At 43.2% G+C, this 23,999-nt stretch overlaps 1 protein-coding gene across 3 annotated transcripts; it reads left to right on the top strand.

Annotated features, from left to right (window-relative positions):
- The first annotated feature begins 3,098 nt into the window (after positions 1 to 3,098).
- Positions 3,099 to 22,735, top strand: PPP4R3B (protein phosphatase 4 regulatory subunit 3B). Of its 3 annotated transcripts, none has more exons than XM_053937215.1 (16): positions 3,099 to 3,427; positions 4,714 to 4,769; positions 10,472 to 10,570; positions 11,057 to 11,677; positions 14,555 to 14,632; positions 14,833 to 14,949; positions 15,573 to 15,689; positions 16,030 to 16,161; positions 16,575 to 16,677; positions 17,363 to 17,404; positions 17,673 to 17,831; positions 18,057 to 18,226; positions 18,851 to 18,990; positions 19,448 to 19,632; positions 20,147 to 20,271; positions 21,004 to 22,735. In XM_053937215.1, exons 1-16 carry the CDS (start codon positions 3,286 to 3,288, stop codon positions 21,097 to 21,099), a joined length of 2,382 nt encoding a protein of 793 aa, XP_053793190.1. In that variant the 5' UTR covers positions 3,099 to 3,285; the 3' UTR covers positions 21,100 to 22,735. The 3 variants fall into 3 exon arrangements, with proteins under 3 accessions (XP_053793190.1, XP_053793189.1, XP_053793191.1); XM_053937214.1 differs by having other exon boundaries at positions 3,101 to 3,427; positions 20,069 to 20,271; XM_053937216.1 differs by lacking the exon at positions 3,099 to 3,427 and adding an exon at positions 3,464 to 3,952 and having other exon boundaries at positions 20,069 to 20,271.
- The last annotated feature ends 1,264 nt before the right edge of the window (positions 22,736 to 23,999 follow it).

The raw sequence follows: 23,999 nt of genomic DNA on the forward strand, positions 1-23,999 counted from the left end.
CTCGTCTCAGTAAAGCAGCTACTGCAGTGCTGGGGCATTGTCTGTTTGGTGGATGATGATAAAGGAGCAAAATTACTTTAATGTTGCTGTGGCAGAACCTGTACAGTCAGCCTGACTTTCTGCATCTGGAACCAGCTTTAAGCCCTATGGGAAGGGGCGGGGGAAGAGCACACTTGATAACTGGCTGGGAGGAGCAGAAAGCAGCTGCTCTTACCTGAGGAGAGAAGCTCAATGGGAGCCAAGAGTTGAGTAAGCGTGTGCTGCTCTGACCCTTCCTGGAGGGAAGGACATCCCAGGCTCTCCAGGAGCTGGCGCAGGGCCGTGGCAGGAGGAGCTTGGCTCTCAGGTGGGATCAGCTATGATCAGAAACCAGGTGGGTCCAGAGTGCTCAAGAGAACAAGCTCGGTGATTTATTTCTTCTTTCTTACTGCTCAACATAATTAGCTTCTGTAATGACCTGTCTTAAAAGGAGTCATTGAAAGAAATTGCCTTGGAGAGTGAAGCTGGACAGGAGCAGCATTGAAGCAGCTCAGGAGGGCCAGAAATGCCTTTATTTGACAAGTCTGAAGTTTTCATGCAAGTGCAGAGAGTCAGGAGCTGAGGTACCTTTAAATGCCAGCAATAATTATTATAAGTGCTATCCTAAAAGCATAAGAGCTGGCCTAATTGTACTTCTGGGGTGACCTGCCAGAGGGAATGATACAGTCTCTTAATTTCACTCCAAGAAATTTTAAGTGATTTAGGAATGAGTTGCCTGTCTTGCCTGGGAAAACAAAAAAAGCTCTCTGCTGCTCATGTAGTGACACTTGTGAGTTGCTCTGTCTTCTGTCTACCCTAATGAAATCCTTTGTTTTGATGAAGAACACAGAATTCTCAGAATTGATAACTTGATGGTGGTAATGGAGAACGATGAGCTCCTGGCAGGTGCAACACCAGCGTGGAAAATGTTGCTTTGCTTTCTGTGTGTCTTAAAGAGCAGAGATTTGGATGGTTTCCTGGTCTTAGCCTGGGTTTAAATCCAGTATGTAACATTTGTTGGGGCAAGTATTGCATGTCTTGTTGGGGAAAGCCCCCAGAATTAACTTGCTAGTTGTGGGTACCAATGGCAGGGTCATCCTGGGCTTTACAACCCCCTGGATGCTGTTTTGGGTCAAGAGAAGCCCCACATCTGAGTGAGTGCATTCCCAATGAGTTCTGGAGTGATGTTTTTCCACAGAGGTCATTGAGTTCATGCCTGGAGAGATCATGGATTTATTTCACAGCTGAAGCACGAGAAATAGTTTCTCATATTCTAATTCACATATCTCCTTTCTGTAGCTATTCATAAGAACTTGCTCCAAAATACTCTGCTGTGGTTTCTTGCTGTTTTATATATCCCGAGAAGTGCTGCATTTGATCATAAGTAGAAGTCATGCTTTTATTTTTGTGCATTTGGTTTGAAGAACCAAAAAGCACCCACAGAAGTCATACAGAAGGGAGAGAGAGTTCATGAGCAGCAGATGTCCTGAGGCAGAAGTATGCTGTGGCCATTGGAGTTTGTGTTCCTTTTTGTGTGTTTGCTTTTTATTGAGCTTTCTCTAAGGTAGAAATATGCTCAGTTTGTAATACCTTGCAAGGAGGGCCACTAAAATATAGCAGGGAAGGCTTGTTTGAAACCTGACTGTAAACTGGTTCATGTGACTCTCAGTCCAGGGTTTTGAAACCACTTAACATGGTCTTTTTATAGTTACTGACTCACTTATCCATAATGATGCACATGTCCCAAGGTGTGCTCCTATACAGCTAAATATAAATGTATATGACAATTCTCAGAAGTGTATCTTGTATTTTCTTGGTGACTGAATCTTATAGGCCTGATACAATGAACATCAGAGCAAAAGCTGAGACTTGAATGTTACTTAGATGTTAAGTTTTCTAAATCTGCCCAGAGAATGTTTGGAAAAGTTGCAGATAGATACTTTGAGGACACAGTTTGTTGGAAACACTTTCTTTCCCTTGCTTTGGAACCACATTTGAACTTGAGAGCAGAGAAATGCCAGTCGTGTGAATAGGAGCCATACCGGTGTAACTGCTTTCACCGTGAGGCAAGAGCCAGGAAAGTCTGGCTTTGTCTGGGAATGAGGCACACACACCCTGGCCTCAGGAGAACTTGTCCTCCCTCCTTCCCCTTCAGAGCCTCAAAAATTGGGTTTGGAGACACATTCAAGCTTCCCCTCGTCCCCAGTTTCCCGCTGTTTCACACAGCTTTACTCCTTGAAAGCTTGTGGGTCGTTTTTCCCTATTCACACGCAGGCACGGAGATGTAATTATTTTTTTATTTGTTGTACAGAGGAAATGTGTAAATGGTTTTTAGTGTGAAAAACTTGAGATATACAGACTCCACGATGCTTGTCAAGTGGTCTGTCTTAAATTGTACGCTGTGTATAGGAGCTAATTAAGCACGTTTCTCTCATTTTTGAAGCTTCACCTGCAATTTAGCTTTCGAGCCTTCTGTGGAGATGTACAAAGCAGGCACAGGCAGCATGTTACAATATGGCTGCTGCTGTAAAGGAGATGCTGCTCACTTTCTGCCGTTTTGTGATGCAGGGGACACCTTTTCTTCCAAAAATGAAACTGTTTCAGTTGCGTGTGCTGTTTAAATTTACCCTGGCCGAGGTGTGGAGCTCGCCCGTCATTTTGTGTGACGGCGGTAGATGGCACTTTCTGTGGCGTGACGGAGGGAGGCGTGTGTTTCGTCAGCGGTGGCGCCAGCTTTTAGACAGACTTAAAAAAAAAAAAAAAAGGAAAGGAATTTTTTTTTTTTTTTACTTTTTTTTTTTTCGGGGGAACATGTAAGCCATTTCCCCCTTTAAAAGGCAATGATGCGCCTACACCCCTCCTGCAACTGAGGGCACCCGCCATTTTGTTCCCACCTCCCCGTTCTCGCCTCGGCGCCGTGAGGGAGCGCGCGCGGGCCCCGCCCCGAGGCCCCGCCCCTGTGGCCGCCGTCCCGTCGGCGGCGTGGCGGCAGCGGTCGGCCGCCGTAGCCCCTGCGAGGGGAGCCCGTGCCCCAGCGAGGAGGAAGAGAAAGGCGGCCCGAGCCGGGTTACAAGATGGCGGCGAGTAGCTGCTGAGGCGGAGCAGCGCCAGCGAGGCCCGGGCTGGGACACGGCGGCGCTGACTCGCCATGGGAAGCGGCGCGTTAAAGGCCCCGCGGTGCCCCTGAGCGGCCCGGCGGCCCCGCTTGCTCCCCGCCGCCCTCGCTCCATCGCCCCCGCGGAGGCGGAGCGGGCCCGGGGCTGCACCATGTCGGACACCCGCCGGCGGGTGAAGGTCTACACGCTCAACGAGGATCGGCAATGGGACGACAGGGGCACCGGGCACGTCTCCTCCAGCTACGTGGAGCGGCTGAAGGGGATGTCGCTGCTGGTGCGCGCCGAGTCGGACGGTGAGAGCGTGGCCGGGGCTGCCCAGGCCACTTCCCCTCGCCCCATGCCTGGCTCCGGGCCCCGCCAGAAGGAGTTGCCACCCACCGTCGCCGGGCTCGGCTGATGGTGCCTTCCCTTGGATCACCTACGAGGATTATTGTTGTTGTTATTATTATTTCCACTCTCTGTGCCTTCCCTTATCTTGCGGCTCGTGTGAAGTTTCCTTACCACACAAGCCACAGCAGCGTTTGCTACCGTGGTCCTTAGACTTTCCCCCTCCCAGTTCATAGAGTAATGAGCGGGAAGGGACCCATCAGGATCATCAAAGTCCAGCTCCTGGCCCTGCACTAACCTCCCAACACTCCCACCCTGTGCCTGAGAGCGTTGTTCGGGCGCTTCTGCAGCCTCGGGACCATTTCCTGGGGAGCCTGGGCAGTGCCTGACCACCCTCTGGGGGAAGAACCTTTCCTTGATATCCATCCTAAACCTGCCCTGACTCAGCTCCATGCAGCTCCCCAGCCTGAACAGAGCTGAAGCTGTGACACGTGAGGACATTTTGTTCTCTTTCAGAGCAATATCCTTTGCTTCTGAGGTGCTCTTTTCTTCCCTTTCTTACTGCTGTGAAAAAGTTGTTTGTTTGGTGCTCTTTTTCTCCTCAGGAATTCCCTGGTTGTGTTCCAGTCGGGTGGCATCCCTTGTGTTTTATTGCTCTTTTAAAGTCACCTTAAAGGTTCTTTTTTAGAGGGGGGAGGTACGTGCTCCCCACTTTGTCAACTGACTAATGTGCTAAATAAACCACCTAAGATTGGTATAAATTGCTCCGGAGCTGTTGCCAGGAGACATACACTACTTGCATACACAAGATGAAGTCCCTGCGTTTGTAGTAGGTGGATTATTTACTTCTGAAGGGCAGCTGAAGGGAATAAAAGCAAGTGGCCCACGTGGCTTCTCTGGACAAAAACATTTTTATGCTGGGCAACACATTACCTGCTGGAATTTGTATAGTTGGTCTAAAAGACCACTAAAAAAACTGGTTCTTGCACCAGATTTCAGGAGAAAAGAGTGCTGCAGTGGATTTTGGACTAAACTAGAAGAGAAAAATGTATTTTAATAGGGATATTGCTGTTGAATTTTGTCTTACCTGGCTTATTTTAGGAAATTATATTTAAAGGAGGCGGTTCTTGCGGATTTTCTGTGAGATTTGGATTAAGCTGAGAGTGTTGGCTGGCACGTGGGCAGCAGTGTGAGATGTGTGGAGATGTTTGTTTTGTTGGATTCAGTAAATCTCTCTTCATACCTTTTTCAGGTTCACTACTGTTAGAATCGAAGATAAATCCAAATACTGCATATCAAAAACAGCAGGCAAGTATTATTGCTAGGCTCTACTTTCTCTGGTTGCTGATGCTGAAGAATTGTTTTGTGCTCAGAGTAATTGCATTTTTTCAGGAGAAAAGGAAAAGCAGGAGGACATGCAATTGTTGATGGTGTTTTTTATAGAGGTGAAAAAATTGCTTAGAAGCCTGTGGGTGCTGAACACTTCACATTCTAGAAATTAATATGTGGGTCGTCTAGAAACGACTTTTTGGACTTCAGACTTTGAAGATAATATATGCAATTTGGAGAAATACTGAAATAATTACAGGAAAGATAGTTGGAAACATGTATGTGTAACTTTTGTCTCCCATGCCAGGCCATCTGATATAATTGCAAAATTAGGGAGGCAAAACTTTGACCAGCTCTGTTGAAGTGTATTTATTTATTGATTGAGTTCTTTTTCTGGAAATAATATGAAGGAATTTGTCTTTGTGGAACTTTTTTCTTTGTTGTTGCTGTTTTTATTTTAAGCCCTGAAAGCTCCTGTTGTCCTAGGTAAGGCCACAAGCCATGGTGAGAGTTACCTTTCCTAGGGGTAAACCTACAGGACAAAGAAGTAAAGCAGTTAGGAGCTGTGTTAATAGGTTATTTTTGTTTCATCCACTGAAAAAAATCAGCTTACTGAATCTCTTCTGCTTTTATTGTTTTTGCTTTTTCAGCATGCATTTTTGATGTCTCTGCCTGCATTGTTCTCATGGGTTTTCTGGAGTTTTTTCTCTCTGTTCCTTTGTTCTACAGTAGAGTCTCTGTTCCTTCAGTGTTTGATACTTGTTCTTTATCGTTATGGTATCCAGAAGTGTTTCAGCACTGTAAAAAACAGTAATTTTGTTCTTTCTAAGTCACAGAGGGACACATCTTTGAGGATTTTGCTATAGTGACAAGTTACAGTGTAAGAATTTGAGAAAGAGACTTGGTTGTCTCCTTTAGGTTAGGAGTGAGGTGGAGTTTTGGGCCAGCCTTTCTAGGGGGTTGTTTGCTGTGTATTCTGCTGTTCACTTGTTAGGGGTTGGTAGCTGTAGGCTTTCCTTGCAGGGGGTCATGCTGAGGAAGGAGCTCTGCAGAGCTCCAGAAGCCAAGAGTCTTGAACTGTTTCCTGTTTACTAGAGGAAATCTATACATAGTGAAATACAAATGCAGATTTTGTTGCTGTAAAGCTTTAAAATGCTTCCTTTCACACCCTGTTTCCTGAAACTACAACTGATTAATTGTAGGCCTTTTTTACTTAATTGGTAGCAAAGTTTCAAGTGATTTAAGTAGCTTTTGTTACTATTTTTCTTATGGAAAAGGTAGATCATAGTTTAGAAAAACTCAAGCTGAGGTTTATTTTGGCTGGCTTTTATTTCTGGTACTAATGCTTTTGTGTCCATGCGGCAGAAAGTGTTTGCTTCACTGTTTGCTCCTTAAGGTTTGTACAACCTCGTGCAGCTTTTAGTTGACACAGAGCATTGTCTTCGAGTTGATTGTCTTGGATTTGGGGAAAGCTGCAGGGTGGTGCATCTTGATGGAAAAGAAACATGCCTTGCCTACACGTCTGTCGTCATATAAATTACTTAACTGAACTTAAGGGGTACTTAACGCTTAATTGTGGTTTGCATAAGGAAACCCAGCACTGATTTTTCAGTGCTGTGCATTAGTCTGTGATTTCCAGTATTACACTGTTAGTGCCAAGTCGTGCTGTAGCTATTGACTACCCCAAACAGGACAGGCCTGTTACCTCCCTGCTCCAGTCGTGTTTGTGGTTCCTGGGGAATTCATTCTGTCCAGGTGTTGGGCACTCTGTCATCATGACTTTCCCTTTCTCAAGGGAAATTTGGCTTGGATGGGCTGGTGTTAAGCTGCTCAGCATACAATGTAAAATGAGTTAGATGAATGCAAAGAACATGAGAGCCTGAAGAGCTGTAGGTCCCCCCGGATTTTGGGGCATAGGCTTTGAGAGTTACACACCTCTGCTGGACACCCCACGTTAGCCAGAGGGCAGGGTCAGATGTGTTCTGGAAGCTCTGGCAGAAGTAGTTTTAAATGTTGGCACCACACCCATTTGATGTTTCAGCCTCTGCTTGAGGTTACTGTTCCGTGGCAGAACTGGCAGAAGAGCAAGTCCATGGCTGAAAGACATGGAGCTGCTGCAGAAATCCTCACTGGGAGTGTTGCCTTCTGGTGTTACCTTTGCTTTGGGTGTGCTCTGTTTGCGGCTCTGAGATGAAGATCGTGTGCAAATCCTGTCTTTTGCCCAGAGTTGCCATCACTCATGTGACAACAGAGCGCTTTGCTCGTGGCAAAATAGGAGCTCCTCATGGCCAGGATTTAACACATTTGGAGGGGTACTGTTAAAGCCAGCCAGAGCAGTTGCCAGAGGACTTCTTCACTCCTGTTTCATGCCAGTGGCAGGTTAGATGTAGGACTGAGTCAATTGAAACATGTCTTCCTGGATTCATTTTTATCCCCACGTGTTCCCCATCTGCTTCCCCTTGCAGCACGTTGGTGCTGGCATGGGGACATGGTGCAGTGCAGGATCAGGGAGGGGTGGAGTAGCAGACACTCTGCACACCAGTACCAGCACAGAGAACTGCTCTGAGCTTCAGGTTTTGTTCAGAATTAATATTTTTTGTCTTTATTGGTGCTTGAGTGAATTAAGGAACATTGCTGTTGCTCGTGGATGGAGCAGCATGGCCTCTAAGCAGGTGGGACTGGTAGAGCTCGGCCTGGAAGGTGTCTGTCTGCTCTTTGTGGGTTGTCTGAGGTCATGCAGGAAGTGTGTGCCAGATGAGTACGTCTTATATTGGTTTTGGACAATTACTTTCTCTTGAAACCATCTTTCAGTCTTTCTGAAATATTTTTGGAAAAGCTTATATAACTTCTGCTCTGTGTGGGCAGTACAGATTGTAACAAGTACCATTCAGTAACTTGAGAATTTTCACAAATTTTTGACTGCAGTCCCTGGGTGCCTGGAGTAATTTTAAGTTACTGCATTAATTCTCTGACTTGAATCATCCTGGGCTATGAATAGGTGTGCTGAATGTGTGTGTCCTTCTTTGTTCAGTGAAGCACCTCTGAGGCTCAGCTTACGTGGGAGTGCATTGATTTTGAGTGTCAGGGCATCAGTACTTGCACAGAATGTTTCAAGGTAAACATTTCAGATTTGGAATTCTGTAGCAGCCATAAAATAGTACTTAAGAATTATTTTTTTATTAATCTCTGAACAAGAACCAAATCAGGGAGCTGATGAGGCTTTTCAGTGCATGCAGTTGACAATTATTATTTTTCCTTTGAAGCACAGTTGAGTTGTTGACTCTGAAATGGCACACAGTAAATACAGAGATCCAGATGTCCTGAGCTGGAGATGAGGAAGGACAGCTGGGAGTGAAAACCATGTAAGCTCTAAGAATTTGGACCAGTTGTGAATCAGAGGCTGACAGCAGAGGCTCCCTATTAATATTTGTGTCTGTAGGAGAAAAGTGCAAGTGTAATGTAGGACACTGTAATACAAATAACAGCTCACAACAGTGCTGAAACCACAGTGCATTGAATTCTGTTTTTTCCACAACAGGGAAACTTTGTTTCTCTAAAGAAATGTGTAAAAATAAGTAAGAAAGGAAAAAAACTGTCTGTGCAAATTCCATTGTTTTTAGTGTGGCTTGTGATTATTTTGGGAGAAGGAAATGGATCTCTTGGTACGCATTTGTCAACAGTGATATTATTCTTAACTTAATTTTCAAAATAAAAAAAGGGCAAAGACAAAACCCTCAAGATATACAACTCCCCACGGACATTGAGGAATTAGGATTACTGTAGAAATGAACTGAAGAATTAATGCTGTATCAGTGCTGCTGATGTTCATCCATGTTCCAGTGGTAGTTGTAGCAGCTGGGAAGTTGTGTTTGTTGAGACAGATGTGTGTTTTCCAAATAACTGCTGATGGAAGAGGGAACCTACTGTCCCATGCCAGCAGTCCTTCCTAAATGTCAGTCCCCTCACACCTGGAAGTAGAGGAGTGCTCCCTGACCTTTGTAAGCCCAGATAACTGCATTTAGAAAGGCGTGTTTAAACCTTACTGCCCCTGAATCTTCCTAAGGAATATCATCAGATGTTTCTTTGGGTTTCCTTGCTGAGCTTAAAGATACCACTCTTAATATTTTGTGTTCACTAAAAGTGGTCTAAAGACCTAACCAGCCTTGATGAGTTGGGTGGTGAATATTGAATGTCATAAATGTGGGAATTAAATTACTTTACTGACCATTAAGGAAAAGCTTGCTAGTGTTTAAAAAACACTTCGGTATTTAAAAAACTGTGGTAACAGTTCAGGAAGTCAAACTTGGAATATGGAACAGTTTTGCTGGAGCTCATCAAATATACTGGAGAGTTAGCAGAGAGCTGCTCAGTTTGGATATTTTTATATGAAGATGAGTTTGCTGTAGGATGGGGAACTGTTCTCCTGCTTTTGTCTGGGACAGAGTTAATTTTCATCCCAGTAGCTGGTGCAGTGCTGTGGTTGGATTTAGGATGAGAATGACATTGATGGCACAGGGATGCTTTAGTTGTTGCTGAGCAGTGCTTACCTTCAGTCAAGGACTGATGAGTTCCCCATGCTCTGGCAGTGAGGAACTGCACGAGGAGCTGTGAGGGAGTATGGCCAGGAGAGCTGACCTGGCCAAAGGGATATTCCATACCCTGGGATAACAGGGGCAGGGGGAGGTTTGCTGGGAGGGCTGATCACTGCTCAGGTGGTGCTCAGCATCACTTCTCTGTCAGGGTTTATTCCTTTCTTCCCCTTCCTTTTTTTTTTGCTGAAACTATTATAATTGCTCATTATGTTTTACTTTATTTCATTTTTGAAACTGTTCTTACCTCAAGAACAGAACTTTCACCTTGTCCTGAGTTTTCTTCCCATCCCAGTGGTGGGAGGAAGTGAGTGAGCAGCTGTGTGGTACTATCTTGGCAGCTGGGTTAAACTACAACCACTTTTATTTGAATGTTGAAGTACAGGCTTGCATTCCTTACAGGACAGCAGCAAGTGTCCTAATAAAACCTCTTCAAAAACCATTTTAGCCTGTTCAGAAATTCCATTGAAACTTCCTGGTCTGCAAGTGCACAAATTGGAGACAATAGTAACAGAGAAGAAAAACCTGGCTCAAATGAAAATAACTGGCAAGATGGTTGTAACTTTAGTAAGAACTTGGGAGTTTTGTATTATTCAGGTTGTATGGCTTTTAATTCAGAAAGGAATATTTGAATGTTAGCTAGGCATTATATCTCACTTAGCTAGGGTTGTCTTAAAACACCTTCTGAGAGGAAAACTGAACTCTTATGGGATTTGTTTCTATCTTACTAAATATGAAAATACTTAACCTATTATATTGTAGGTTTTCTTAATCTAGTATGTGTATTCCCATTTCAAGACTGTTGGTGCAAGAAATGTATCTTGCAGAAAAATGCCATCATAAGTGGCTTGGATATGAAAAGTAGTATATTTAAATACGTTTTGTGTAAGGCAGTGGTCATAAAATAACAAGAAAGAAAGTTGATGTATGGCAGAGCAGGTGATATAATATTTTAGTGGTTTATGCTTTTCTTTGTCAAGAGTAACTTTAAAATTATTTATTCTTTAGACATTGGCATTAAAGGAATAGAGGTTAGTATGCAGTGCAGACCTGTTTCAGAAACAATTACTTTCTTGGTTTTATCTCAAACAGGACACCCTGATTGTTTGGTCAGAAGCAGAGAACTATGATTTAGCACTGAGTTTTCAAGAAAAAGCTGGCTGTGATGAAATTTGGGAAAAAATCTGCCAGGTACAGTAAACTGAAACATGCTGATTTTTCCAGGTGTTTTAGAGTCTTCTGTGGCTTGATGTATTTGTGCATCTTTTTTAAACCTACTTGTAAAGTAAGCAAATATTTGTTCTTTTCTGTGCGAGGTCTTAAATTGTCCCTGCTTAGAACACCAGTTGTTGTTCTCATAATTGAATGTCAGGCTTTTGAAAAATCACTGTAATGGTGAGATTCAGGTTGTCGATGTTCTGGGGCAGTTTGTGTGATTGTGTTTATTAGAAAGGGACTGCCAGAGTTCCATGCTTTAATTGTCCTTCTACCAGCTGGCCTCAGGAAGCAGCTTATTGGAGTGCAGTGGAACTGCAAATGTGCTGTAAGGAAACAGAGAGCTCAGATCCCATTGCAGCTGCCTTGGGACACACTGGGTAGTTGAGATCTGTTATTATTTTGGCTACTGACCTGCTCATTTTTGGGATCAGACAGTAACTGTGTGCCCTCTTCCCTTAGGTTCAGGGTAAGGATCCTTCAGTGGAAGTCACGCAGGAACTTATTGAGTCAGAAGAGGAACACATAGAGGAAATGCCTGAAACCAGTCCTCTGATTGACCTTCCTACTTGTGAACTCAACAAACTTGAAGAGATTGCTGACCTAGTTACCTCTGTTCTTTCCTCACCCATCCGTAGGGAAAAGCTGGCACTGGCCTTGGAGAATGAAGGCTACATTAAAAAACTGCTACAGCTTTTCCAAGTCTGCGAGAATTTAGAGAACACCGAAGGCTTGCATCATTTGTACGAAATTATTAGAGGGATTTTGTTCCTCAACAAAGCAACTCTGTTTGAGGTGATGTTCTCTGACGAGTGTATTATGGATGTGGTCGGATGTCTCGAGTATGATCCTTCTTTGGCTCAGCCAAAACGGCACAGGGAGTTCTTGACCAAAACAGCAAAATTTAAGGAGGTTATTCCTATTACAGACTCTGAACTCAGGCAAAAAATCCACCAGACTTACAGGGTACAGTATATTCAGGACATCATCTTGCCGACACCATCTGTTTTTGAAGAGAATTTTCTTTCTACCCTCACTTCCTTTATTTTCTTCAACAAAGTTGAGATTGTCAGTATGTTGCAGGTAAGTGGTTCTTCGTATGGTCTAGATGGATTGTTTTTAGATACCTTTTTAGTTTCAAAATGGATTACAGTTAATCACACACATCATTTGCACAATGTTTTGAATGCTTGCCCTGCTCTCTGATACCTTTGATTTTATAATTTGAAAAGGTACATTTCAGGTGAGTATATTAATATTTTTTAATGGGTTGTAAACCTGAAGATTTTTCTCCTTGATTCCCAAGCAACATACAATTTTTGGTCAAGTTTGTGTAAGTATTTAGAGAACAGGCAACTTGTTGTATTCTGTATTAGGGACATTGAGCTGTTTTTGTAACAAATTCTGGATCTGTGATTCAAAAGAGCATGTTCAGAACCATTCCTGTTACACTACTGTTACATCATGGTACTAATTTCAAATGTTCCTATTGTCTTAAAGATTAAGTAACTAGTTGCTGGGTTTTGTTTTTTTTTTTTTTCATACTGATATCTAGAAGTAATAATAAATAAATAACCAAGCTGTTATTTTATGAAAAACTGTCCTCCACACTTTTTAGTCAGAAGAGGCTCTGAGGTGGTTGGGACCCTGGAAGGAGCCTTGGTGAAGAGCTGTGTGAATTTATGGCGTTTTGGGGTTTTCAGTTGGTGCTGTGTTGTGCAAACTCATGTGTACCCAAGTGGCTTTATTCTGTTTATCTGTGTCCAAAAATGGTCCATTTGTGTAGGATACATCACATACCTATACTCTTGGGGTGAGTGTGGAGAGCCTCTGTGAAACACCAAGAGTTGAGGTAAAGAGGAAGGGAGTAAAAATGGTGGAAAGAAAGAGGCACTGGAGACATAACATAGCCATATGGAATATACTAAAGAGTTCAGATATGGGTGAAATATGGTAGAGTTCAATAGAGGACTGGAAAACAGAACTGAGTAATTGCAGAGAATTGCATGAGTATGCCATTTGGCTTCTTTCTACTATCTTTGTGGCTCAATAGCAGAAAGAAACAAAAAATTAAATCCCTCTTGTAAAATGATTAGCTTTGTGTTAAATAAAGATTTTCCTTTAAATTCTTTTGCATATATTTTCAAAAACTAAAAATAAATTCAGTATTATGCTCCTGAGGCTACAGTCCTGTTTGCATTTAGAGTAGAGATTTTTTTAGTTTATAGAGTTCTTTTTTTTTCCATTGGGGCTCTACAGTACTGAATATTTAATTGAGAACTCTGATTTGCTGTTACCCCAAGTACTCCTTGCAGAAGGTTCTGAAATTCTCTGACAGTTCTTTGCTGGTACTGCTGTGGCTGCCTTTGCCATCAGTAGACGTAGTATGTGCATACAGGTTTGCCTGCTTATTTTAAAGCCTGTAATTGAGATGTGTGGTGATTTACAGATAATGTTTGTCCTTGAGAATTACAGGTTGAGGAGAAAGCACACTTGCAGATGTTATAGTACACTTGAGGAAAATTCCCACTTGAGGTTGTGGGGACCTTAGGTCCAGGACTGCTTCTGCAGGCCTGTAGTGTAAATCAGCTTGTTGGGCGCAAGAACCTCCAAAGCTTCTTTGGGTTTGGGGAACACATGGGACATCCTGTTACCCTAAATATACTGGCAGAGCTCCCTGGGAGAAGGCAGTTTAGAGGAGCAGCAGATTGTGTTTGCCACAGCAGCAAAGCTCCTTTCTACATGCCACGGAGCACTAGATCCCAGTGGAAGGGCAGCCACATGGGACAGGAACCTCCATCCATCCCATGCTTCAGGACACAGGACTGGGCTGAGTAGCTGCCTTTGACAAACAGGAGATGTTTCTGTGCTCAGGTGCTCTGCAGTAGGGATTTTCTACTACATCTGCTGTTGATTGTAGCATGGTGTGAGGTTTTTTTTTTTGTAACAGGCTTAATTAAGCTGTTTAAGCCAGCAAAGCTTAAAATAAACTACTAAATCTGTGTATCTTGCACTCCCTGTGATGTTAATTCCAGGTATCATTTGTTTGTAAAGCACTTTTATCCCCACATCTTAAAATTGTCAGGAAAAGGTTTGCCAGTCTTTGGTTGGCATTGTAACTGTAAAAATTCTGTATTGTTATTCTAATAAAGTAGAGAGATTTTAGTGACAGCACACAGCAAAATAGAGAGGTAAGCACACTGTGTTATTCAATGTAAAGTTCACGTGTATTTATTGGAATGCTGCTGTACTGTTCTTTTTTGTTCCATGCACAAATTTATTGAGTTGAATTGGTACAGTGATGTAACATTTTGTAAAGCTGTAGCATGTTACTGTTTGCCGTCAGATTTATATTGTCTTTAAAAGGTAAGAGAAACATTTGAATTTGAGATAATGCCAACACTATTTTCAATGTGAAAGAGTGCATACTAATCCAAGGGCAGAATGTGTCCAAACCCTTGAGAGATGCTGATGCTCACCCTGTTTTTTGGGTACCTCTTGATCTTATGGGGTAATTGAAATGCTTTGCAAGAAGTGAGGTGTTCCTTGTATATACTTAAATATTTCTTGGTGACAGAGGATGTGAATATGAAAAGCCAGTAATAATCCATAAAGTTTCCCAGCTTGACAAAGCAGAGCACATGCAAGTAGGAGAGGTTTTGTTGTGAGTGAGGTAATGGGACATGGCTGCAAAGTTGTCCCTTGGCTGGCACTTTGTAGTTGCAGTTTTAGAGACCATCGCTGAGCTCAGCTTCACCAGGCTCTGCTCTCCTGGAGCTGCTTGAGCTGCTGAGAGGGAGTGCCCTGGGAAAGATGCTGCTGGATGTGTACTCTGGCATTTGTCTTCTTTGGAATAAATTGGATGGAGAGCTGCACTTTCTGCAGGGTTGGATCCTGTAGGGATGGAAGTTGTTTTCCAGAGGCGCTGTGTAAGGTGTGTTCCTTTTGTGTGTTACACAGGAAGACGAGAAGTTTTTATCAGAAGTTTTTGCACAATTGACAGATGAAGCTACAGATGACGACAAACGGTGTGAACTGGTAAGTCCCAGCTCCCTGTGGTACCTCCAAGGCTTTAGGTGAGAGGGATGAAAGAGAAACAGTGAAACTCTTGTGCAGTCAGTGAGGGATTTCTGTAGAATCAGCCAACACACAAACTCTGCTACAAAATGTAACTGTTTGATCCTTTCAGAGTTTTCTGACCCAAGTACACTTCTAATTCCTTTTTCCCTGTGCAACAGGTGAACTTCTTCAAGGAATTTTGCGCCTTTTCTCAGACATTACAACCTCAGAACAGAGATGCATTTTTCAAAACTTTGGCAAAGTTGGGAATTCTTCCAGCTCTTGAAATTGTAATGGTGAGTGAAACTTCTAGCTGATTTTAACCAAGTAGAAGAGCTACAGCCATTGAAGCAGTTTTGGCTCTGCTGAGCCCCTCTGTGTTAGTTTTGCTGTGCTGGGAGTGGGAGTTGATTGGAGCATTCCCAATGCAGAGGCTGCCCCCAGATCTGAAGTGCCTGACCTGGCTGCTCTGGGTGTTTTTACTCTGTGTGAGCCTGTGGTGAGCACAGTCCTTGGGACAAGGGGGTGTAAAAACTGGCAGAAGCTCTTTGTGCAGCTGGAATGTTGTTGTGGTTGTTACTGGCCCAGGGCCAAGAAGTATTTTTAGAAAATCTTGAACTGTTGGCTGGTTCCTCCCAAAAGATCCTGTAATCCTGTCGTTAGCAGATTAATCTGTCCTAATCAGCAATGGGAAAACAGAATTTCTTTCACTCCTGTGGCTGAAGCTGTTGCTGCCTGAACATTGCAATTCATTCTGCAGGTTTATTGTTGTTTTTCTGTAACCCTATTACTGTGTTTCTCATAGAAACTCTGGTAATGAGATGTTTCCAAAACTTAAAACTGCCTATTACTTTCAGCTTTACTTGGTAATAAATACCAGTTTAATTTGTTCTTGCTAATCAGTTTCTCTCTTTATTAGGGAATGGATGATCTGCAAGTTAGATCTGCTGCTACAGATATATTTTCTTATCTAGTAGAATTTAGCCCATCCATGGTCCGAGAATTTGTGATGCAAGAGGCCCAGCAGAGTGATGATGTAAGTTACAGTGGTTTGCAGTTAACATGTTGAGTATACCAGTCTTTGGGCAAGCAGGAAACAAACAAACCTCTAGAAGTACAGGAGAAAGGTTTAATATACAAACATTTCTGAGCATGCTGGTGTTGTATGAGTTTATAGTTTTGGAAATCTGACTAACAGGGATTGTAGGTGTGGAGGGTTGTGCTTGCCAGAATTTCTGTATCCAAATGCAGCTCTCAATTCTTCAATTTCGTTTAAAATCGTCTTCAGAAAATTACAGAGACTATGGAAATTACTTTCCACTCTTGAAAATATGTCTAATTGTTTGGTGGTGTGTTTGTTTGGGATTTTTCTGCAGGACATCCTCCTCATCAATGTGGTCATTGAGCAGATGATCTGCGACACAGATCCAGAGCTCGGGGGAGCTGTTCAGTTAATGGGGCTGCTGAGAACTCTGATTGACCCAGAGAATATGCTAGCCACAGCCAATGTAAGCAGATGTGGGGGGTACAGATACTGCACTGTCCCAGCAGAGCTGAAAACCTGTCATTCTCTGTGTTTGCTCTGATACTGAATTTAAACAAGTCAAAAATAAGCTTAATGTTTCCATTTTGGGGCATTGTGCAGGTGTTTCTTAAAAAAGTTTTGTCAAGCTTTTTGATTTGTTGATGTTTTTTCAGTAGATGTTTGCATGGTGGGGACTCTGGTGATAGTGAGCTTGGTTAGTTGTCCCAAAATGCAAAAACTGATCTGCAAAAACAGTCCTGCAGTCCCAACAAATATACAGGCAGACCTGAAGAAGCCAGTAGAATTCTGTATGGGCTGTTTCCTATGTTACTGTTCTTTCTTATTTAAAAGCCTGTGTACAAATCCCAGTGTTTAATAAAGTTACTTTTGTTTTAGAAAACAGAAAAGAGTGAATTTCTCAATTTCTTCTACAACCATTGCATGCATGTTCTCACTGCGCCGCTTCTGGCCAATACATCAGAGGATAAATGTGAAAAAGGTACTGAATATTTCCATTTTCTTTTTCTTCATTTCAGGCCTGTAGTGTTTGGCAGTGACTGACAGTGCTGCTCCCATGGATCAGCCTGTGATAACAGCGGGGAATGTGCTTGTGGAAAAGTGCTGGTCCCCCAAGGACAGGGGCTCTGTGGGCAGCAGTTCCCAGCTCTTCCCTGCAGCTGTGGATGCTGCTGTAGCTTCGTGTTGTGCTTTGTGGAAGATGCACTTCCTTGATGTTAATCATGCTAATATACAATTGTTAATTGCATTTAAAAAATACTTCCTGTAAAGCAGAGAGTGTCTGTAGGTCTCATATTAAATATTAAGTAAAAAAAATGGTTTGCATGTTTTATACAAAAATAAAACTTGTAAAATATCTGTAGTACTCATTTTAGTACATTATTTGAAAAATTTAGGATTGGTGCTTTTATTCTATAGCATATTCCTAAGATTTAGGTTATACATTTCCACCTAGATGGATTTAAAACTTTGTAAGGTAAATTAAATACCGAAATCTCACCTGGCTGCATTCTTGCTGTGTATTTATGTCCCTGTAGCTCACTAATGTTTGAGCTGATGAAAAATCTGACCACTTGGTAGAATTGATTGTTTCTCCCCATCTTTTAAATCTTGACAATGCTTTGAAAACCTTTTTCAGATTTTTGTTTTTATTTTCTCTTTATCAGATGCAGTAGTTGGATCCACTAAGAGTAATACAATTTGTCCTGGTAAGTCTGAATTGACTTTGAGTTTTGAAACTTGTCTTGTGTGCTGTGTATGGTATTCTATTTAAAAAAAAAAGCTAGGCATGCCAATATTTTATTTTTATAATACTTTTTACTGAAATAGATGCAGGAGCTTTGATTCACTTGAGATGACTGGAAGCTGAAGAAACATTTTCATCTGTTTTTAAGTTAGTGAGGTGTTTTTTTTTTTTTTTCCCTAGTCAACGTCAACCTTGCTACTGAAAGTTGAAATTGTTCATTTTTCTTGCAGATAATTACCAAACAGCACAACTACTTGCCTTAATTTTGGAGCTGCTTACTTTTTGTGTGGAACACCACACATATCACATCAAGAATTACATTATGAACAAAGATTTGCTAAGAAGAGTACTGGTATTGATGAATTCAAAACACACCTTTCTGGCCTTGTGTGAGTATGGAGCTGTTGTGATTTCCTTCTTCCAGGCATGGTGGGACTGTGTGGAAGGTGTTCCAATGTACACTTGAACTTGGAATTTGTGTTAAGGGGTGTGGATGAGATTGTAATGCTCTGGGTTTGGGGGCCCATCTTCCTCTGGGTAATATGAGGGGGTTTCAGTTCTTTCTATCAGCCCTGGCATGTGGTTATTAACTCCTGGAATTTTTCTTCCCACAGGTGCTCTTCGCTTTATGAGGAGGATAATCGGGCTGAAAGATGAATTCTATAACCGCTACATCACCAAGGGAAACCTCTTTGAGCCTGTTATCAATGCCCTTCTGGACAATGGCACTCGGTACAACCTGCTCAACTCTGCTGTGATTGAGCTGTTCGAGTTCATCAGAGTGGTGAGTGCAGCTGCAGCTCCAGCTCTTACAGGAGCACCCAGCTCCTTGGAAAGCAAGGACTTGCAGCAGCTCCTGAGCCCACTTGCTGCCAGTGCCTTCATGTGTGGGAGGCTTTGCTGGGAATCTTTGTGGTCTGTGAAAGTGAAGGGCAGTTTTTAGTTGTAGGATATGGTAGCTGCTGTCTTTTCCAGCAAGAAGAACATTAGGAATTGTAGAATTTGCCTGATATGGTGAGAGACTTGATAGAGGGGGACTGCCCAACAGGTTCCTGGTCCCACATGAGCTGCTGTAGTTGCTGAGGACTGGGGAGACCTGGAGCCTGTGGAGAGGACAGGGCACAGCTCTCCTACATAAAAGATCTTTGTTTAACAGAAGTGTCACAAATACAATTGGGTCACTGCTGGGTCCATTGCCTGTTTCTATGGGAAGCCTAATAATTATTTCTCAATCTCATCTATTTTATTAAGGATAAATCTGATTTCATGCTTCACATTTGTACAGTATTGTACAATAATGCTTTGGCTCTGGGCAAGAAATCAATTACTTTACAAACTAAACTCAAAAGCTTTCTGAACTTCTGCTTGTGCCCATTTGAAGCTGAAACCCTGTTTTGTTCTTCTGCAGGAAGACATTAAGTCCCTTATTGCACATATAGTTGAAAACTTCTATAATGCACTTGCATCTATTGAGTATGTTCAGACGTTCAAGGGACTGAAGACAAAATATGAGCAGGAAAAGGACCGACAAAGCCAAAAGCTGAACAGGTAGGCCCCAGTTTCTGTGCCCTGAGCCTGGCAGGGGCTGCTGCTCTGCAGGGCTGCTCCTTGCTTTTCTCTTTCCCAGAGGGCAGTAGGAGCAGGAGGCTGGGACTGGGGTTGGGTTTCGTTCTTGGTGAAAACTTCTCGGATTAGAGGAAAGCCCCTTCTGCTTTCCTTGTGGTCAAGTGTAGTAGAGCTGATGTTGGCCAGTGGACTAAATGTTATGTTCAGGAAACTCTCTAAGAGAAGAGCAAAATGTTGCTCTGTCACTCTGATTTGGGATTCAGTCAGGCTTGTCATCAGCTGGGGTGTTGGTGAGTCTTGCGGTGAGGGCAGAACCAGAGATATGGAGCTGCATTGCCTTCTCAAATGCACTGAGTTCCCTCTAAAGCTCTGGAAGACATTTGTGATCCCGAGCCTGAAACAGCAGCCAAGCTGGAATCCCTGTGTGTGTCTCTTACAGTGTCCCATCCATATTGCGTAGCAATAGATTCCGTAGAGATGCCAGAGCCTTGGAGGAGGATGAAGAAATGTGGTTCAATGAAGATGAAGAGGAAGAAGGTGAAGCTGTTGTACCTCCAGTTGAGAAGTCAAAACAGGAGGATGATTTTCCAGATAGCTATGAGAAATTTATGGAAACTAAAAAAGGTATTTACTCTGTTTGAGCTTGTTGGCACTGGAAGTGCTCCATGGCAGATACGTGGAGTATCACCCAAACTACCCCATGGTTTGTGCTCTGTACCTCAAGCAGCAGTACAGGGTATTCCATGTAATTGAATCATGAGATCCAAATGTGTCTTTGCAAGCCAGTTTAGGATTAAAATAACAAGTTTAAATGGTATTCAAAAGCAGGACTTTGAATGTGCCTGTGTGCTCCAGGTGAGCCATGTCCCTGTGCCCTCACCATCCAGGCCCCGCTCAGTTTGCTGCTGATGGGCTCAGGATGGGCTTGGTTGGGGAACTGAGAATTGCAGCAGAATTGGAACCAAAATACCTTGGCTCTCACCCTGTGATTGCACTGTGATGTGGATTGTACTCCTTGGTGTGCAGCTGATACCTAAGTGTGACAATGTTTGTCCCTCAGCTAAGGAGAGTGAAGACAAAGAGAATCTTCCAAAAAGGACTTCAGCTGGGGGATTCAAATTCACTTTTTCCCACTCAGCCAGCGCAGCCAACGGTGCGAATGGTGCAAACAGCAAATCCGTGGCAGCTCAGACATCACCAGCGAGCTCCAACAGCTCCTCTTCCAAGAACACAGCCCTGAGCCCGGCGGTGCCAGCCCCCAAGGTGGGAGAACTCATGTGGGGCTGTCCTGCATGGGGCTGTCCCAGGGTAACAGCAGCAACAGCCTGTGGGCAGCGGGGCTGAGTTGGGGATAAATTCACCCTGAGCCCTCCAGTGAATCCCTCACTGCTCTGGGGAGGTTTAGAGTGGGGCTGGACTCTGTTGGAATCTGGTGGGTGCAGTCTCATCCCACATCATTTGCATCATTTCACTGTTTACACTTTTTGTTCCTGCTCACTTGCTGCTCTGTATATCTGATGCACAAAGGAAATTGGAGTTTTTGGGAACTCCGTTAGTGCCTCACTGGCCAGGGAATTACCCAGTGTTTTTGAGGAGACTAATGCAGTGAGTGACCCCACAGTGGTGCCTGACTCAGCCGTGCATTATTGGAATCCTCAGCCATCAAGCTCCTGAGTAGCTACAGAAAAGTGTAGCAGGGATTGACTGCCCACCCTGAGGCTGAGCAGCCAAAGGGATGTCAGCCTGCACATTGGAGTTTGTGCCGTTCCCGCTGGGCTGAAAGTGATTTTTAAACAATTTTCAATCCAGACCCAGGGAAGTGAGGAAGCTCCAGTACATTTTGCAGCTTGAGGTTCAAACCCATTTTCCAGACAAATAGGACTTGGAATGCCAAAGGCTGGTGTGCCTTGGACACGTTGGCTGGAGGTTTTGTTCAAAATTTGCACCTTTCTAGGTACTTCTTCAATATAAAAACTTCCTTTTTCTAATTGGCAGGGAAGTCTAGTTGGGCTAGTGGATTATCCTGATGATGAAGACGATGATGAAGAGGAGGAGACATCGCCAAGGAAAAGACCTCGTCTGGGTTCATAAAAGAAACCAAAACTTTGGAATAAGAACTTTTATTATGGGGTTTCAAATGCTGCAACTGTTTTAAGAGCTAAAAAGAATCTGAATCAGAAAGCTTTCTCCCATGAGTATATAAGATAATACAAGGAGTAGCAAAAGAAACTCGGTGTATCAGCTAGAAAGGGTTAGTTCTATAAACACAAATCTTCCAAGGAACTTAATGTCTTTCTAGAAAGTAAGGAGTCTGCCATTCAGGCTGTCAAAAAAAAAAAAAAAAAAAAAGAAAAATTAAAAAAAAAAGGTGGGTTAGTATTCTCAGAACCTGAATGATGGCTTCTCAGCAAGGAAAGTCTCAGGTGTTGGGAGGGAAAGGGGAAGGGAAAGGTATGGTAACACTTTTTTAAAAATATTGCAGGGTTTCCCCATTGTTTAACAGAACTAGGAAAAAAAATTCAAGCTTAAATTTTGAACCCAGTAATCTTAATTTTGTAATGGTGCTGTCAGTTGTGTTCTTTTAGCAATGCCTCTTTTAAAAAATGTTAAGGGAAAACTAACTCTGTTTGCATAAAAACAATCCATATTTTGGGACCATTTATTACCAACTAAACTGCATTTCTCATGATTGGAGGTAGGGACGCTGCAGTTATAGTGCATGTTGAGTTGTTTAAAACAGTTAAAATAAGTTTTAATTTGTATTTTCCAAAAGGAGAGAATGGAAGCTGGATTCAAAATGGAAGGTTCTGCTTGTTCTTTCAGTGAGATGTCCAGAAATATCTATGCCAAGGAGCAGGGGCTTCCCAAGGGTCTGCAGCAGCTGCTTGTGTCATGGTGGGGCTGCACCCAGCACATCCCTCAGCTGCTGGCTTCAGGCTGGGAAGAGCCTGAATTCCAGCCGTGCTCCATGGTGTTCCAAGGGCTGCCTCCTCTTGGAACAGCTGTTTCTCTGTTTAGGAGCTGCATGGTTGTGGTGGGAATAGGAAACACTCACAGGTTTTTCATAGTGATGGACTGAGCAGCATTTTAACACCAAAGTCAGTTTGGACCAAGATGGGATTATTGCCAGGAGAACACCTTGAGGGCTTGGAGGCAGAATCCACAAGCAGCACCTGAACCTGGGGGTGGTACAAAAAGCTGCTTTTTAAAACACAAAAGCACATTCCACATAGGTGAGTGAACCGACAGGAATAGGTGAGTTCATGGCAAGGTGACAGAGGCAAACAGTCCAGGTTTCATTTTCATGAGCAGCACATGAACTGTAAATATTTTAATGTTAGTTTGCCCATATGTGATCTGAGATCATGACTAAGTGAGAGGAGATCTCCCAGCGACTGTGTCAGAGATGTTAAAGATGGAACCAGCTGCAATCCACCACATAGATCACTCTTGTAATAAGTGTTATGGGTCCATTTCTCCTGGAATAGTTTAAACTGAAGCAGTTTCTCTGTTTTGGAGATTTTTGTAGTTAGTTTTAATTTTAGCTCTTGTTTGGAAAAGATGGGCTGTCTGTGTAGATATGAAGTATAGTTTTTTCCATAAAACAAAAGTTTATTTTGTATTAAAGATACCACTGTACTTGTTTTACACCATTTGTATACATGTGGTGATATTAATGCTGAACTGTAAAATTCAGGAATTAAAATGTGACCCTGTAATTCCATAATTATTGCTTTTGTTTGGTTTGTTACACATGGTAAGTGAATTCAGACTTTTCAACGTGGCTGTTGTAGGATATTGTTTAAGGTTAGTTATCCATGCAGGTTTCAGAAGTAACTCCATACCACTGGATGGAATCCCAGAGGGAATGGGTGAGCTCTTCCCAATGTGTAAGCAAGACACGGGTGCTCTGATGGACCTGGGGACAGTGGTGTCATCCCTGGAAAGTTCCAGGCCACCCAGCACAGGACTCTGAGGGAACACTCCTCAGCTCCGGAGCCAAGGAAGTGTTTGCTCGTAAGGAGAAGCTGCAGCACCATCCTCGTGTGCTCACTCTTGAGCTTCCCAATGGGTCTTTTGTCTCCATCAGTAAAGAAGATTCACAGGCCATGAAAGCAGCAGGTACCTGGGATGTGCCTTCACTCACCTGAGGAGCAGAAGTGGCATCACCTGGAGCATGGACCCCCGTTCCCAATTCTCTTCAACAGCTTCCCAAGCCGAGTTCTCCACAGGACTCCCAAGGAGCACCAGTCCTTGCTCTGCTCCTCACCACGCCAATGCCTGCTGCAGTACGGCAGGAGTTTTAAAAACACACTCATACAAACGGGATGTTGCTTCACAGCAAAACCAAGAATGTCATGAATTTTTATAGTTCCTAGGAAAGGACTGGGTGAAGTGGCAGTTAAACACCAGCCTGCAATCCTGGGGAAAGGTGACACCCGGGGCTCTCTGGCTTTTTCCTGGGGCTTTCACTGCTCAGTGCTGGTTCCCAGTCTGCCCTTGTAGGCAGCTGCATTTGTTCTCTTGCCTGGGCCCTTCCACTGCCACTTTTGGGGAAAGAACAGAACATCTGCCAACGTGTACCAGTTATAAATGCTATTTTAATAAAAATTCCAGGAAACTAGAAGGGGTGGATTTGTTTCTTTTGTTGTGAGTAGCTGTGGCAGGTCATGGCCAAGGGTGACCTCTCAATGAGGCCATGCCATGGGCAAAGGGTGACTTCTCCTGGCTTTTTGAGTCTGTGAAAGCCAAACCAGTAAAGGATTTAAAAAGATTTCTGCTACTCTGGCAGTGAATTGCTGGGAACAGTCTCAGCTTTGCACTAAAGCAACTCCTTTGTATTTAAAGTTGCATTTATTGCAAACTGGGACCTGGGGCCTGGGAAACTTCCTCAAAAGCCTGTAAAGCACTGTAACCTGGAGTTAATTTGTGAATGTCTTGACTCCCAAGGTACATTGGCTTTCTCACAAATGAGGTGGTCGAGGGTGCAC

Source organism: Vidua chalybeata, chromosome 3 (genome assembly GCF_026979565.1).
Source record: "Vidua chalybeata isolate OUT-0048 chromosome 3, bVidCha1 merged haplotype, whole genome shotgun sequence".
Taxonomy (NCBI): Eukaryota; Metazoa; Chordata; class Aves; order Passeriformes; family Viduidae; genus Vidua; species Vidua chalybeata.

Excerpts from the sequence above, each read along its gene's own strand:
- PPP4R3B (XM_053937214.1), top strand. The coding sequence starts at position 3,286 with ATGTCGGACACCCGCCGGCGGGTGAAGGTCTACACGCTCAACGAGGAT. Across the intron at positions 4,770-10,471 it reads CTGCATATCAAAAACAGCAG|GACACCCTGATTGTTTGGTC; the intron begins GCAAGTATTATT and ends TATCTCAAACAG. Across the intron at positions 16,162-16,574 it reads ATATGCTAGCCACAGCCAAT|AAAACAGAAAAGAGTGAATT; the intron begins GTAAGCAGATGT and ends CTTTTGTTTTAG.